Source organism: Chelonoidis abingdonii, chromosome 9 (assembly GCF_003597395.2).
Source record: "Chelonoidis abingdonii isolate Lonesome George chromosome 9, CheloAbing_2.0, whole genome shotgun sequence".
NCBI classification, from domain to species: Eukaryota; Metazoa; Chordata; order Testudines; family Testudinidae; genus Chelonoidis; species Chelonoidis abingdonii.
Genome location: NC_133777.1, coordinates 22,790,206 through 22,804,570, shown reverse-complemented (window position 1 = coordinate 22,804,570; position 14,365 = coordinate 22,790,206). Strand labels below are relative to the sequence as shown.

Genomic DNA, 14,365 nt, shown 5'->3' with positions numbered 1-14,365 from the left:
ATAAACGAAGCAACATTCAGTGATGATGTCAGAATGCCAATGGATTTTACATAAGACTTGATGGCAATGGAGATATTTTTTCAATGCCTGTGTTGAAAAGTTCAAGCAATAGGATTATTGACTTGAGACAGAACAATTTGATAGCAAAGTGGAGTCAATCAATTACAGCACTGCACACTATGCCAGGCATGTGGATAATCTTTTAATGGTAGCAATGAAAGAAACACTGATCATCAGTCACTTGCTATGCTGCCAGCTTGTGCCACTCATTAACAGTGTATGTGCTGGAGCATAAAGCTCATATGCATGAGCTGAGTTTCCCACCTTTAATATCTCTTCTTTTGATATAGTTCTTTTAGAAGAATGTCCAAATCATTAAAATATTTGAAGTGGTCGCTAATGTTGCATGAAATAATTATGGTTAGCTATCCGTGTTCCTCCCCTAAACATGCTCAACACGTCAGGCATTGACCTCAATGCTTTTCCCTTCCCCATGAGCTCCTCTATCTTACTTGCTATCTACAAGTTAAAAGCGAGAAAGAAAGGTGTTTGCCTGACTGATGATCATAGTATCAGGCAGTTCTCCATCTCTCTTGCAGAGACCACTGTTGTTTTCTGGCAATGGACCTTTTGTTTCCCCATTAATATAATGTGCTTGTTTTGGCTGAGATCCTGTTTTATGCTTCGTCAACTAGGGCAGCCACTTAAACTGCAGGTGCTGAATACAGTAGCAGGCTGTGGAGACCGTTTGAAAAGCGTAACATACACTCCAGAAGAGGTACACTTACTGCATTTGTCACCAAAATCTGCAGCTGTCTAGTCTTGGTACTTTCTTTTCTCTTGTGGTCACACTGCATCTGCAGTGCACACTAACATGGTAAAGAGGGTTACTACCAAAATCATGAAGCAAAATCCTTTTTGATTTTAAGCTTGCATGTTCCACATTTTACTTAGTCATTTACTGCACTCGCACAGATTGGAAGCTAGATGGCAGTATGCCTTCAACAGAGAAAAAAACGACACAGTGCTATAAAGCCCTTATTTTAAAAGACTTCACAGATGTCCGTGCCCAGCATTAAACTCACTTCAAATTCCATCAAATATTTCTTCACTTTAGCTGTGCTGTTATTCTTTAAGGCTATTGTGAGCACCCCATCATCTCTGACATCACCAGTATGGTGGAGTCTGCCTTCTGACTGCAGGATGATGTCTCCTCTGTTGAGCTGATGCCTTCCAGAGAGAATAATTACCTGAACATGGAAAACATCCCTATTTAGGCTGAGTTTTACTATGGAAATTAAGAAGAGCAAGAGAATCTGCAAGAGTTGCCACAGATCTTGGCATTCTCTCAGTCACACAGCAAAATGATGAGCCACACTTGTCATTTCAGAAACCAATGCCTCTTAAAACTTGCAGCTCCCTCTTACTCTATTGTGCCTCTAAATCTTTGTGATTTAACTACTGTACATTCAATGATCACTTATCTCTACAAGACTAGATGAATGGCTGCACTAAAACTGCATTTCTAATAAAACAAGTGAATTTCTTTCTGGTCTTGTACTGAACTACTGTAGCTGTCATTCTTGTATATACATATATACATATTATATATGAGCAGAAGATTTTTAAAGCAGAAGGATACATCAGATTTTAAAGTGACATGGTAAAGATAGGTCCAAACTTCAGAAATAAACAACCACCAAACTTTGAAAAAGTTTTACTGGGACCAAGATGAGAACCTATTTTTAACTGGGCCCAAACCAGAGGTGAAAGTAAGCTGGTATGGGCCGGCACTCCGTACCGGTAAGAACAGCACCGGCCCATACCCAGCCGTGGCAGTGCTTTAATGTCCCTGCCCCTTTTGCCTCCCATGTTGGCGGCCCTGCCGGTAAGGTCCCGTACTGGCCGAGCCGCCAACGGGGGAGGCAAAAGGGGCAAGGACGGTAAAGTGCTTTAAGGATGGTCCTTTGCTGCGGCAGCGCTTTAACATTTCTGCTTTAAGGTTAAAGTGCTGCCGCGGCAAAGGATCCTGAAGAGCTTTAATGTCCCTGCACCTTTTGCCCTCCCCCGCCAGCCTCCAATGGGTGGGAGAGGAAAAGGGAGCAGTTGCCTTTAAATCAACATGGGACTCCCAGGCAGCACAGGCCAGGGGGCCTGGAAGGCCTGGTTGGGGGATGCTGGCCCCCAAGCCCCGGCCCTTCTGCCTGAGGCCCCGCCCCTTCTGGGGGCCAGAAGGCCCCCCTGGCCCATACCGGGAATTGTCCTGACTTACTTTCACCCCTGGCCCAAACCTGCTGTGCTTGCCAAAAAGGGAAGCAGCTGGGAAGAGACCAAATTTATTTTACAAATACAGACCTTAAGTATGCTGGTGAATATTGTGACGCTTTTAATATCTACAGGGAGCTCTGGATTCTAAGCATGAAAACAGGACAGAACACAGAAAGATGTCCAGTTTGGAGTGTAAACTAAAACAAACATCAAGCATGGGACCAAAGCTTGACCTCCAAATTCTACCACTAGCACCAAAGCCAGCAAAGGCTGGGAATGCTCTCAAGGCAATATAGCTAGGGCTGAAGGAGAGCCCAATTATTGGTCTCTGGTGACCTCTCTGACCAGCTACTGGAACTGCATAGATGAGCTCTGGGAAAGGTGAGGGCCTTTGAGTGAGAGCATGGGAATGGAGTGACTGGCATTCTTAAGGGGGACTAGAGAATCTCTCCAAATGGGACATATATAAAAAAGTAATGAGAGTTTGATGGTAACAGCTCTTTTTCCCCATCCCAAAATGCCATTCAATTTTTATTTATATTTTGCTAAATTCTAGAAACAAATATCTGGTGGTAATTTTTGTAGAACACTAAGGCTCAATGAAAATCAGTCACTTAACTCGCAAATACTTGTGAATTGCAGTAGGAGCAATATACTAACATCCAACTTACATTTGGAAGGTCACACAGTGCAAGACTCATGTAATAATCCAGCCAAGTTGAGAAGTCTGTTTCTATTTTACCTAGAATATGTTGCCTGCTGCACGAGGTCAGAAAAACATTTTCCAAAGTGGCTTCTAACTGAATTTTATCTGGATACAATGGTCTGTTTCTCTGTATTAAACCAAGAAAATACTCTGTTAATGTATCAATTGAATGAAAAATTATAGTTATCCAAAACAACCATTTTCTCCCACACATCAGGTTGCCAGCTTCACTCTCCATCCCATGCTCAGGGTTTGCTTCTGAACCAAAAGAAGGTCCAATATACATATATTGCCAGCTAACTGGTGGTGTCAGTTCCATGTCTCACCCAATTCCTGTTACCCAAAGAGCCAAAGCTTCAGCATAATCCAAAAACACCGTTCTTTCACTAGAAAGCATGTTGGTTTATCAGAATAACTACTGGGCCCCCAATGCATACCATCACTACAGTATCATTGTATACTCAAGGCAGAAGTGATGCCTGTATTTTATTTCATTTGATTTATTCTTAGCTATTCTACAAATCTCTCTCTTCTTCCATGTGAAAATAAAGGAAATCCATAAATAGTGATAACTTACAAAGTAATAAGAAAGGAACCTCCTTCAGCTCCATGGAAGATGCTTATAAACTGTGCTTCAAAATCCATTCTAGAGTTTTCACTGAGTTCTAAGGTGATACATGTGAAATTCAAAAACTAAGGATAAACCCTGTCAACACAGAAATTGCTCCTGCAAAGTATATGATGAGTAAACATATGTAATAGCCTTTTGATACCTCATATGTCAAATTCTGTGAGATTTTTTTTCCATCCCAGTTCAGATCTAGATATTCAGTAAACAAGACTGTTGTTTGTTTTATAGACCCACATGCCTGAAGACTTCCTACAGTTAGTACTTTCTGAAGCTGGAAGAGAGAAAAATGGAATATATATGTTAGTCCTTTGCCTGTCTTGTATTTCCTTTCTGGAAAATTAGTTTGCAGTTATACAAAATGCATTTTATAAACTCTTAGAGAATTGCTATCCTGAGACATGCACCAAAGCAGAATCCATCCCGGTGCAGAGAGCTATCACAAGCGGTGCCTTTAAGTTCTACTTTGTTCATGTTGCGAAACCTAAGTAGTGTGTAGCCCTTGCCATGGTCATCAGCACAAGAGTGTTTCATCCCGAATGCACAAATTATTTTTAGACTTGAAATGGAATTTGTCTGCACAACTGTGAGAACACTTTAGATGGAGGTTTTATTTTTTTAAAGCTCAGAAAGTAAAATGTGCCTACTAATATTGAACTCCAAATTCATACCTGACCTGAAGAAATTGCCACACAAGCATCCCAAAGGGTGAAGTTGAACTTAGATTTATCTTCCAAAGCAATTTTGAAGTCAGCAGGCTGCCCACCATTCCAAGTGAGCTGTATCTAAAACCAGAAGAGATGGATTTCTACATTGATCCTGGGCTGCAGGACTAGAATTAATGGAACAGCCTGATAGAACACTCCCAAAGATGATGTCCAATGGAAACAACCATATTTGTTGCAATAACTACTATGGAAGGCCAGTATTTTATATTCACAAAATGTTGAGGCATTTCTAAATCCGTCCATGTTCCATGTCCTAGTGAGTGTGAATGTTCTACTGAATTGCATGCTGTCAGGCCTCAAAAACTACCTTCTGCACCATAAGAAAACTGCACTTTTAGAATGAAGTCAATGAAAGTCCTTCTGTTGACTTCATTTGGAATTGGTTTGGGCCCATAGACCTTCCTCAACAAAACTACCCTTGAAATTAATAATTCTAGTGGGAGTTTTGCCTGTATAAGAACTGGACAAACAAGACTTATCCCTAGGCAAATACTGATCACTACAAATACAATCACTTTTGTACGAAAACAAGTTGAGACTCTCTGTTATCTGTGCAAGGATCAGAAAAAAAAACAACCCAGAGACAGTACTGCACAATTCATGCAGCTTTATTGTTGGGCATTATCATCAACTTCAGGTGATAACTCACTGTGCAAATGCCCTGATCCTGTAGTGCAAATGCTATGTCATACATACATCTTTCAGATAGGTCATGTAATATTTTCCATTTTTCTTATTTTGCGGGGTGATTTGCAAACTATTTTTTCCATTCCTAGCATAAGCACTTTGCAGACAAACCTGGCCAAATGTATTTTAAATCCTTTTTCCTTTCATGCAACAGATTTCCTCGTTGCTCCCTACCTTCTTTTTTGTGTGGGACTTTCATTTGGAGCCTAAAAACTGAAGTTCTGTGTGCTCTGTGTATACATTAAAGAACTCAGAGCAGTTTTTATAGGAATAGGGATTTATGTGGCCGTTCTAGGCCAAAATTCATTTGGCACACCCACCCACCCCCCTTTCCCACTGCTGTGCCCACCAAAGTGTCATATGTACACTGGACATCAGTAAAATGTTATCAGTTCCCAAGAGTTCATGCAAGGGTATCTGATAAAGCACATTTGTGTGTCTATACTTAGAAAAGGAAATAAATTGAGGTATCTGTGACACTAGGACACAGCAAAGTTTGGTAACTTACATCTGTATAATGGTGACCACTGTATACGGCTCTGGAAATGCAGGATACAGTATAAATATATTATTATAGATATTATTTAATTTGCAGCATCTCATTATCGTACCTGCTGGTTGTACTTTCCACCTTTTCTTTCAGACAGGGAACTGACCTCCAGTTGTCTCAAGGTGAAATTAAACGGCTGCACAACAGTGGCTCGGTACTTTACATGCTCTTTTCCAAATTTCAGGGACGATGAAATTAATACCTGGGCAACATCAACAGACACAGAAGTGGCATGAGTAACAAACCTCCTTACACGCACTGGACTGGGATATCCAGCATAAGCTGGTTTTCTAGTTTTTACTCACATGAATGCCATGCTTAGCACTAGAAGTCAATTTTAGAGTAAGGGCATTCTTACTATCTAAATCTCCTCTGTGGTTTCAGCAGGATGCAGCATTTCTCTTTATCAGTGCACTAAGGCCATGATCCTGCAACGACTTATGTATATGTAACGCCAACAGACCCCGGTTGTCGGCGGGCAGGATCAAACTTGGGACCTTTGGGGCTAAATACATGAACCTCTACTGCATGAGCTAAAAGCCATATGGCTGTAGAGCAGATTCATTAAATCTTTCTCACTAAGTGGTCTCAGTGCCACTAGCTGCAACAGAATACCACACCCAGGTGGTGTGTGGGTTACACATGCACTTAATTTTAAGCACTGCAAGCAGTTCCTTTGGCTTCAAGAAGACTTCCCATGGCATGTGAAGTTTAAGTATATGCACAAGTGATGCAGAATTGGGGTGTAACTTGTGTAGTGTTATGAGAGAACTGTTTAACATCACACACCACACATGGAAATGGCAGTGGTTGAAGGGTTCCCTGTATATCCCTCTGCTACATTTCATTTGGGATTTTGGTGCTTGTACATTATTACTCTAAGGGAAGCCTGATTCTTTATGGAGGCAAATTCATTTTCCGTTATGGTAACGGGTTTTATACTTTACTTTTCCCCTTCCCATCATTAAGAAAATAATATTCTTTGAAATATACTTGTCTTGAGTAACATTATGCCAGTGTAACAACCTGTTTAGTGCCTCAGTATGTTGGCAATTATACCTTCAATACAAATTCAGAGTATACACAATTTGCTTTAAATCAGAGCTTGATATGAACTCAATTATTCACCCATGTTTTTATGTTATAACTGAGATGATTCTGATTAAATTATGGTCCTTTACTTTGCCAATTATTTTTAAAGGCAGATTTGCTCCTTTATTTTAAACACTGAAACTGGTTTACCTGTTACAGTGTAAAATGTATTAGACATTTTATGCCAAATGTATCGTTCTTATTGCCAATTAGGAGAAATCAAAAAAGAAAAGGCTGTAATTAAATCACCAATGCTAAAAATGCCTGCCACTTGGGGTATTTATTGTCTAACTCCTGTTAGTATGAATCTGACCCACTTCATTGAAAGAAACAGTCTCTTAATCCCTTACAACCACCTCCCCCACTTCAGTGGCTTCTCACCTAACTCAAAATTCTTCTTTAGGCTTTGAAATTCCCCAAAGACTTTCTCCATTCTACCTCTTTGACCCTATATCCATCCTCTGCCCCATCCTGGTCATTTGCTCCTCCAATCTTGGCCTGCATGTTATGAACAGCTGTTCTTTGCCCTTTAATTTTGGGTTCACATTCCTTCAGTCTTCCACTCTGGAACATTTCCATTTAGCCTTTGGTTGCCTTTCTTTGTAAAGCATTTGTAGGGTTGCCGTATGAAGGATGCATTTAAGTAGTTCCACTCATAAGGACCGCTCCACATTCGCAGTTTTACAAAGTTCTTAATAAGTCTACCGTTTTTCTCCTGCTCAAATTCCTTGACTATCTTTCTGTCTCGTTTAGTGTTTTCAGACACACTTGATATTCTACAAATCTCTTCTGTGCTGTGTGCTGTTTTACCTGGTCCTTGTTGTTCCAACCAATGGCAATGTCATCCTGATGATTGCATGTTGAATGCTCCACATACACGTTGACCTTGGAATGCCAGGGAAAAGGGATGGAGAGAGGATGCAAAAACTCCACTAAAAGAAAGAGTTCAGACAGATTAACTTCAGATTACCATGCTGGTTTTCTGTTACTTTTAATTAGTGATAGGACACATGACATAGCACCTCAAGAAGCCAAGGACAACATTTGGCACTTAGCAAGAATATCTTTTTCTCATAAAATCATTTTTTTGTGCCATGTGTTGATTTCTACTGAACCACAGAAGGGGGAAAACTTCTGTATTTACTAATAAATCAATCACACAGTAATTAAAATTATGACATCTGCTCAAAAGAAATTCCCATAGGGAACACCAGGAAAGTTGTTATTTTCACATGAAGAAATCTCAGCATCAGGGGCTAGATAGTCTTTCTAGACAAATCCCTTAGGAAGGTGGGAGCGGTAGAGGGCCACTGTCCTAGGGAGAACACCACAAGGCAATGTGCATGATGCCCCTGGGGCTCCTGGGCTGCCTTGGTGGAATGTAATTTATTACAAGCGGTTTCTGAAGGCCATATAAAATAACCTAGCTCGCTTTACAGTCTCATCCCAAAGGACAAAAACAAAGGGCCCAATCTTGAAGTTCTTACTTCTTGAATTCATTGGCAACTTTGCCTGAGAAAGATCTCTAGGATAGGTTCAAACATTTTGGGACCAATCTGGCATTAAAATATTTAGGATAACCAGCTTTTGTGTCCTTCACTTTTAAGTTTCCTTTATTTTCTGCTATCAAGGCTTCCTAGAAATTTGAGAAACCTACCCTTAATGTCATGACCTCCAGATAACTTTGGGAAGAGTCCAGTGTAAGTGCCTGTTACTTTTACCTCCTTGCCGTTCCACAGCACAATGTGTCTCAACAAATGAGTTCTGTTACTTTTTTGGTAAACCGTCATGAACACAAGCTGCCTTGGAAGAATTTTTAACTGAAAATAGAATGGGGGGAGGAATCCATTAAAAACCAGGGCTTTGGAGACAAAAAAATCTAAAATGTGTAATTTGGGATTGAATTCACTGGGGCCGGTGGTCTGATTTTAAATAAATGTTTGTATGGTGTCTTCAATGGAACCCTGATCCTTCACTGAGGCTTTTAGTTACTACCATTATATAAATGACAATGCATGTCTGCTGTCAAATATCCTACTCTCTCTAGTGTAACCAAACACACAGTAAAGTACTGTAACCTCTTAACAATATGTTTTCGTACACTTATTGCTTACTTTACCATCTCTAGCTTACCACACATATTACAGTATTTTCTCTATTACACCACCGTGTCACCATTTAAAAAAAAAATCCAGTGTTTGTACAAGCAGTTACTACAAACATGGTAGAACAAGTTTTCACAGTTTTCTTCTCTACTAAGACTAGGAAGCAATAAACTGATCTTTGATTATTAACAGTAAATATGCCCAATGGCCTGTGATGGGGTGGGATCTGAGTTTCTACAGAGAATTCTTTCCTGGGAGCTGGCTAATGAGTCTTGCCCACATGCTCAGGGTTTACCTGATCGCCATATTTGGGGCTGGAAAGGAATTTTCCTCCAGGGCAATTTGGCAGAGGACCTGGAGGTTTTTCACCTTCCTCTGCAGCATGGGGCATGAGTCACTTGCTGGAGGATTCTCTGCACCTTGAGGTCTTTAAACCACGATTTGAGGACTTCAATAACTCAGACATAGGTTAGGGGTTTGTTACAGGAGTGGGGAAGGGGGGTGAGATTCCGTGGCCTGCGTTGTGCAGGAGGTCAGACTAGATGATCATAATGGTCCCTTCTGATCTTAAAGTCTATGAGCAGGTGTGGTAACTGTGTAGCAAGAGTTGGTCAATATTCAATTTTAAATATATTATAACATTTTCTGTACAGCATGTATTTGTATATACTGTGCACTGTCTGTATGTATGTGCAGACAAATCCCAAACCAAACAGTGGTTACATTGTTGGACACTAAACTAAACTAACCGTGATCCATAGAATACTACAGGCCTGCTCCTGCTGCTAACCCAGTCAATAGGAAAACTCCTAATGGTTCCAACAAGAGCAGGGTTAACCCTGAGCATGAAAACAAAATGACAGCGGCTATTTAGCTAATGATACCAACCTGGGGCATTGTGTGCATCATTTCAATTACTTTTCTGTAGCTGGTCCCAGTGAAAGTTAACTTAGTTGTAAGATGGAAATCCTTTTTCTCCATCCTGATAGAGAACCTGGCTTCTGCTCCCCTCATGGAGTAATTTACCTACAGGAATTGCAGTTAAAGTGAAAGAGAAAACCAACTTAATTAGACTCAGACTCTTGTTTCTGTGGCAGAGTATATTACATGAAAAGGTGGGTATGATTTGTCATTTTCTTTCTTACATTCATATTGTAGCATGAAAGGTTACAAAACGAATTCTGTTCTCAATGCTATGCATATGTAAGGCTGTGTGTATGTCATGGAAATCACGGATTCCGTGACTTTCCATGACCTCCGTGATTTCTGAAGTGACCGGTGCTGGCTCAGGGGCTGTTCAAGCTGGGAATCCCCTGGGCCAGCAGCAGCAGTTTGGGCGTGTGAGAGAGGGCTCAGGGCTACGGGTGGGGGTGCAGGGGTGCTTACCTCCCCGACTCCCACCAGCATGTCCTTGCAGCTCCTAGGGGGATGGGCCAGAGGGCTCCGTGCACTGCCCATGGCTGCAGGGGCCACTCCCGCAGCTCCCATTGGCTGCAGTTCCCAGCCAATGGGAGCTGTGGAGCCAGCACTTGTGGCAGGAGCAGCGTGCAGAGCCCCCTTGGCTGACCCTCTCCCTAAGAGCTGCAGGGACATGCAGCGCTGGGTAGGGAGCCTGCCAGCCCTGCCAACTATTCCCCCACCCCACCACCAGCAGGGATCCCAGGACGTGTGCCACCTGTCTTCCCCCACCGCAGCACCAGAGAGGGTCCTGGGCCATGCACTGCTCACCTCCAACCCCCCAGCACCAGCTGGGGGTCCCAGGCCACCCCCCCAGCACCTGCGGCACCCCTGGACCTCCCCACCAGAGCACCCCCCCCAGCCCAAATCATGGACAGGTCATGGGCTGTGAATTTTTGTTTATTGCCCATGATCTGTCCATGACTTTTACTAAAAGTACCCATGACTAAAACATAGTCTTATGCATAAGGAATTAGGCTTTGTTACTCTGGCAATAATTGCTCACACACAAATTGTCTCCTGTGGACAAATGATCATGCTATTCTTCCCCCCACACACACTTTGCTTTTGTATTCCACACCCACTGCTTCTAGCCAGTCTCCAAACCAATTTTCTCACTGACCACTGTTTTTTAAAATAACTAACGTAATTGTAAACACAGCTTTGGAACTGCAAAAAAAAATTCTTTATGGATACAAAATTCTGGCATTGCTTTATCCAGTGCTTAGGAAGTGGAATCTACTGATCTAAATGAATCCCTCCTGTTGTGTTAGGAATGCTGATAGTATTACCTTGGAACATATCCAGCATCTTGGAAATGTGCTGTGCCAAAAAAAGCCACCAATAATAAAAAAATTAATAGTAGTTAGTGCTAGAAATCCTGCTGTCAGAATCTTGAAAAATTAGATGGGTGTAGCAAAAGACATGGATGATGGATAACCTGTAGATAGTTACCTTTGAAGAAAGTTCAGCTGTGCTGGGGAAGTATTGAAGAAGGAAGGGGGCATTCTGTAGGGCTTTTATATTCAGTTCTTCACTAGAGAAAAGAAACACATTGTTTGGACAAAAATATTTCTAAAACTACCCTTGAGTCACCGGAACACAACACTCAAAAGGGTCCAGACCACTGCTAGGATACATGAGTGCCACTGCGTAAGCCTCTGAATCTACCAGAGTCTTGTGAATTATGAATTGCACTTAATAGACTTGTTCATGGCAAAAGAAAAAAAACAACAAATTCTGATCTCTATGGAAGATGTGAATTCCAAGGAAGTATATATAGGAATATGATTTTTTTTTGGAACGTATCACATGTACACCACTGGTTTGAACATGGGACTTGCACTAGGGAATATGGGACTATTAATGTATTCACAGTCATTGTTTCCAGATGAAAATTTGCTATTGTCGGAATTCTAGCTAAATGTGAATGAGTTCTTAGTGCAAAGGTCTCTGGCTGGAATATACTGAAATATATGAGTAATATTCCAGAATTTCAAGAGCCAAAATAATACCACCTCTCTTAGACCCCTTAGAAAGCTCATAAGTTTGTGCATTAGTCTTTCCAAGTCCTTTCTATCATAGTATTGTCTATCTAATCCTTCTGAAGTGAATCACATTTCTATTAATCTTTCTTAGAACAGCCTTGAAAAGTTTTAGAAGAATTCTGGAAATAAATACCATAAATACCACAAGTGTTATGCATCAGAGTGCCCCCAAATTAGAAGAATCAGGAAGTCTTCACTATTTTTACTGATGCTTAACTGTGCTGAAGTGACTTTAATGGGAGTTAAAACACATGCTTAAGTACTTTGCTGGGTCAGAGCCTCAATCGTCTGGTCCCCTCCAAAGGAATGCAATGGCAAAACCTCCATGGAAATGCTGCCTTTCTCCTGCATAGGTAAGTAGGGAAGTGGAGAGTGCTTGCAGAGAGATTCTACTCTCCATGCTGCAGCTTCTTCGTAGAAATGTGGGAGGAGGCAGCGGATGGTCAAGAGGCCAGCACAAAACGTGCATCTACTTTCCCAAACCCCTGTGTTTGGAGCAGGCTAGGGGAACAGCAGACTATGCCTGCTAAATTTTCCCCATCACCAGCAGTTAGCGACTGATACCATTCTTCAGCCCTGCATACATTTCCCTGAGCTAACAGCCAGTTTATTAGGGCTGCGTATTTTATTTAAGGATTTACTATCCATTTCATTAGTATTTGGGCCATTTAATAAGGACTTAACTGTATTTCTGTGATCTCACTAGCCTAATTAAATCTTTACAATTACCAAAATCACCCTCTCACCTTTGCTGTTCATTTTTCACAGTGATGGTGACTAAGAGGTTTATGTTTGTTTCACAGGTCAACTTCAGAGAGCCTTCAATTTCATTTGCAGTCAGGACTTCGAGGAATGCTATCTGAGGAGTAAGCAGAAAGGCAGCAAACAGAATGAATAAAGGGCAGTCTCTCACTACAAGGCTCTCTGGTACAAGGCTAGTCTCTAAAGCTATGGTGTTGGAGCTGCTAACTCAAGCAAAGCCCAATGCAAAGTGCCCCATTATACAACACACAGTAAAACACGCAGGGTCTTTTAGCTCTTCATAATAAGTTATATGGGTTGTATGCCCCTTGCAATGTTCCTCAGAGTTGCCCAAGTTTTGATGTTGCTTTAACGTATCTTAAAGTGCTGGGCAAAGAAGTAACGAGATGACCAGCAGATGATAATTCTGCTTTGTGGCAACTTTCAAGGTTTCAACATTTGTTTTCATTCCATGAACAAACCTTCTGAATGATTTAATGAAAGTGGGAGTGTGCGTGTGTCAGTCAGTCTCACTTAATGTAGCCTGGTGGTCCGAGCACTGGCCTTGGGAGGCGGGAAGCCCATGTTCAAATTGCTGCTGTCTGATTCAGGGCAAATGTTTTCATCCCAAATCAGGCAGAGCAGAGACTTGAACCTGCGTCTCCCACAAAAGGTTTGTGGAAACCGACACAGCTCTACAAAGTGTCTCCACTTTAACAAAGCGGCGTATTTACTGAATGAGCTCTACTGCTCACATCTGATGATTTAATAGTTGGTGACTTTAAAACTGAGCTATAGTGGAGCTCCAGGAGACTTAACTCATATTAAATGGTATTTTCTGCCTTCGCAGTTATAATGCTGACTTACATATTTCTAAATGGGTTTGTTTAGAAGTAGATTCCCCCCATTTTCCTCCTGGATCCCTTGATTATCGTAGTTAATCACCTTGAAACAGACAATGCAGGCTTAATTCCCGTAACCTCATTTGTATCGAGCTCTGATGCACTACATTAATACAGTACTATGTCCATGAACACCAGTTAACATAAATGTATCCATAGGACTTACATGTTTATAGACTTATTGGGAGATACTTCATTTAGAGCTTGATCCTACAAGGTGCTGAATTCTCCCTCATGGTACTGAATACCCTCAGCTGCCACTGAAGTCAGCATGTGTCATGTATGCTGAATCAGCAGGAACTGAGGGCATTTAGCGTCGCTGGAGCGCTCAGTAATTCTGAGTTACACCCATGCTTCCTACATGCATAAAGCACTGAAGAAGTCAGCCTCTCAGTCCTCTTCCTTTTCTCATGGAAATTTTTAGAGGATAAGATGTTACAATAAAAGATCTCAAGGTGGAAAAAGTGAGATGGTAGTTCCTGTCCTCTTTAGTAAGATGTTGGCATTAAATACTTAATATTAATTCCAACACTGACAATATGAGGATCCAATATGGATCTAATATTTATTTTAAGAAGAATGTACCTTATTCTACATCGGTCTCCTAGCTACATATTATCTCATCTCAAGTAGGAAGCTACATCAGGAGCTTACTAGTACTGTTTCTATGGTTACCCAGCAGAAGGTGAGGAGACATTCCAACCAGTACCCTTCCCAAGAGATGAATGTGTGCAGTCTTTGCTGGCCCCTGGTGAGTGGCTTGGAAACTTCAAAATATTGCTTGAATAGTAAACGAGTATGGTGAGAGGCAGTGAAATGTGCGGCAGTCATTGCATCTGGTCAAACGTCCCTGCTGAAGTCCTACAAATGACTTAAACCAAAACACAGGAATTCTATATCAGGGTTGTGTGTATAAAGCTGTTTTCAGTAAAGTCTTTCTGATTTGCTAAGAA

The 14,365-nt window shown here is 41.4% G+C and overlaps 1 protein-coding gene across 1 annotated transcript in view; it reads right to left on the bottom strand.

Annotated features, from left to right (window-relative positions):
* The window catches only part of LOC116824393 (uncharacterized), a 179,900-nt gene that overhangs the window by 25,139 nt on the left and 140,396 nt on the right, over positions 1 to 14,365 (bottom strand). The window contains exons 52-61 of the mRNA XM_032779632.2: positions 12,516 to 12,628; positions 11,177 to 11,258; positions 9,653 to 9,790; positions 8,317 to 8,479; positions 7,470 to 7,591; positions 5,629 to 5,769; positions 4,274 to 4,387; positions 3,748 to 3,876; positions 2,940 to 3,101; positions 1,086 to 1,250 (exon numbers count right to left, since the gene is read on the bottom strand). Coding sequence (XP_032635523.1) covers positions 1,086 to 1,250; positions 2,940 to 3,101; positions 3,748 to 3,876; positions 4,274 to 4,387; positions 5,629 to 5,769; positions 7,470 to 7,591; positions 8,317 to 8,479; positions 9,653 to 9,790; positions 11,177 to 11,258; positions 12,516 to 12,628 — 1,329 coding nt within the window. The remainder of the gene's footprint in view (positions 1 to 1,085; positions 1,251 to 2,939; positions 3,102 to 3,747; positions 3,877 to 4,273; positions 4,388 to 5,628; positions 5,770 to 7,469; positions 7,592 to 8,316; positions 8,480 to 9,652; positions 9,791 to 11,176; positions 11,259 to 12,515; positions 12,629 to 14,365) is intronic.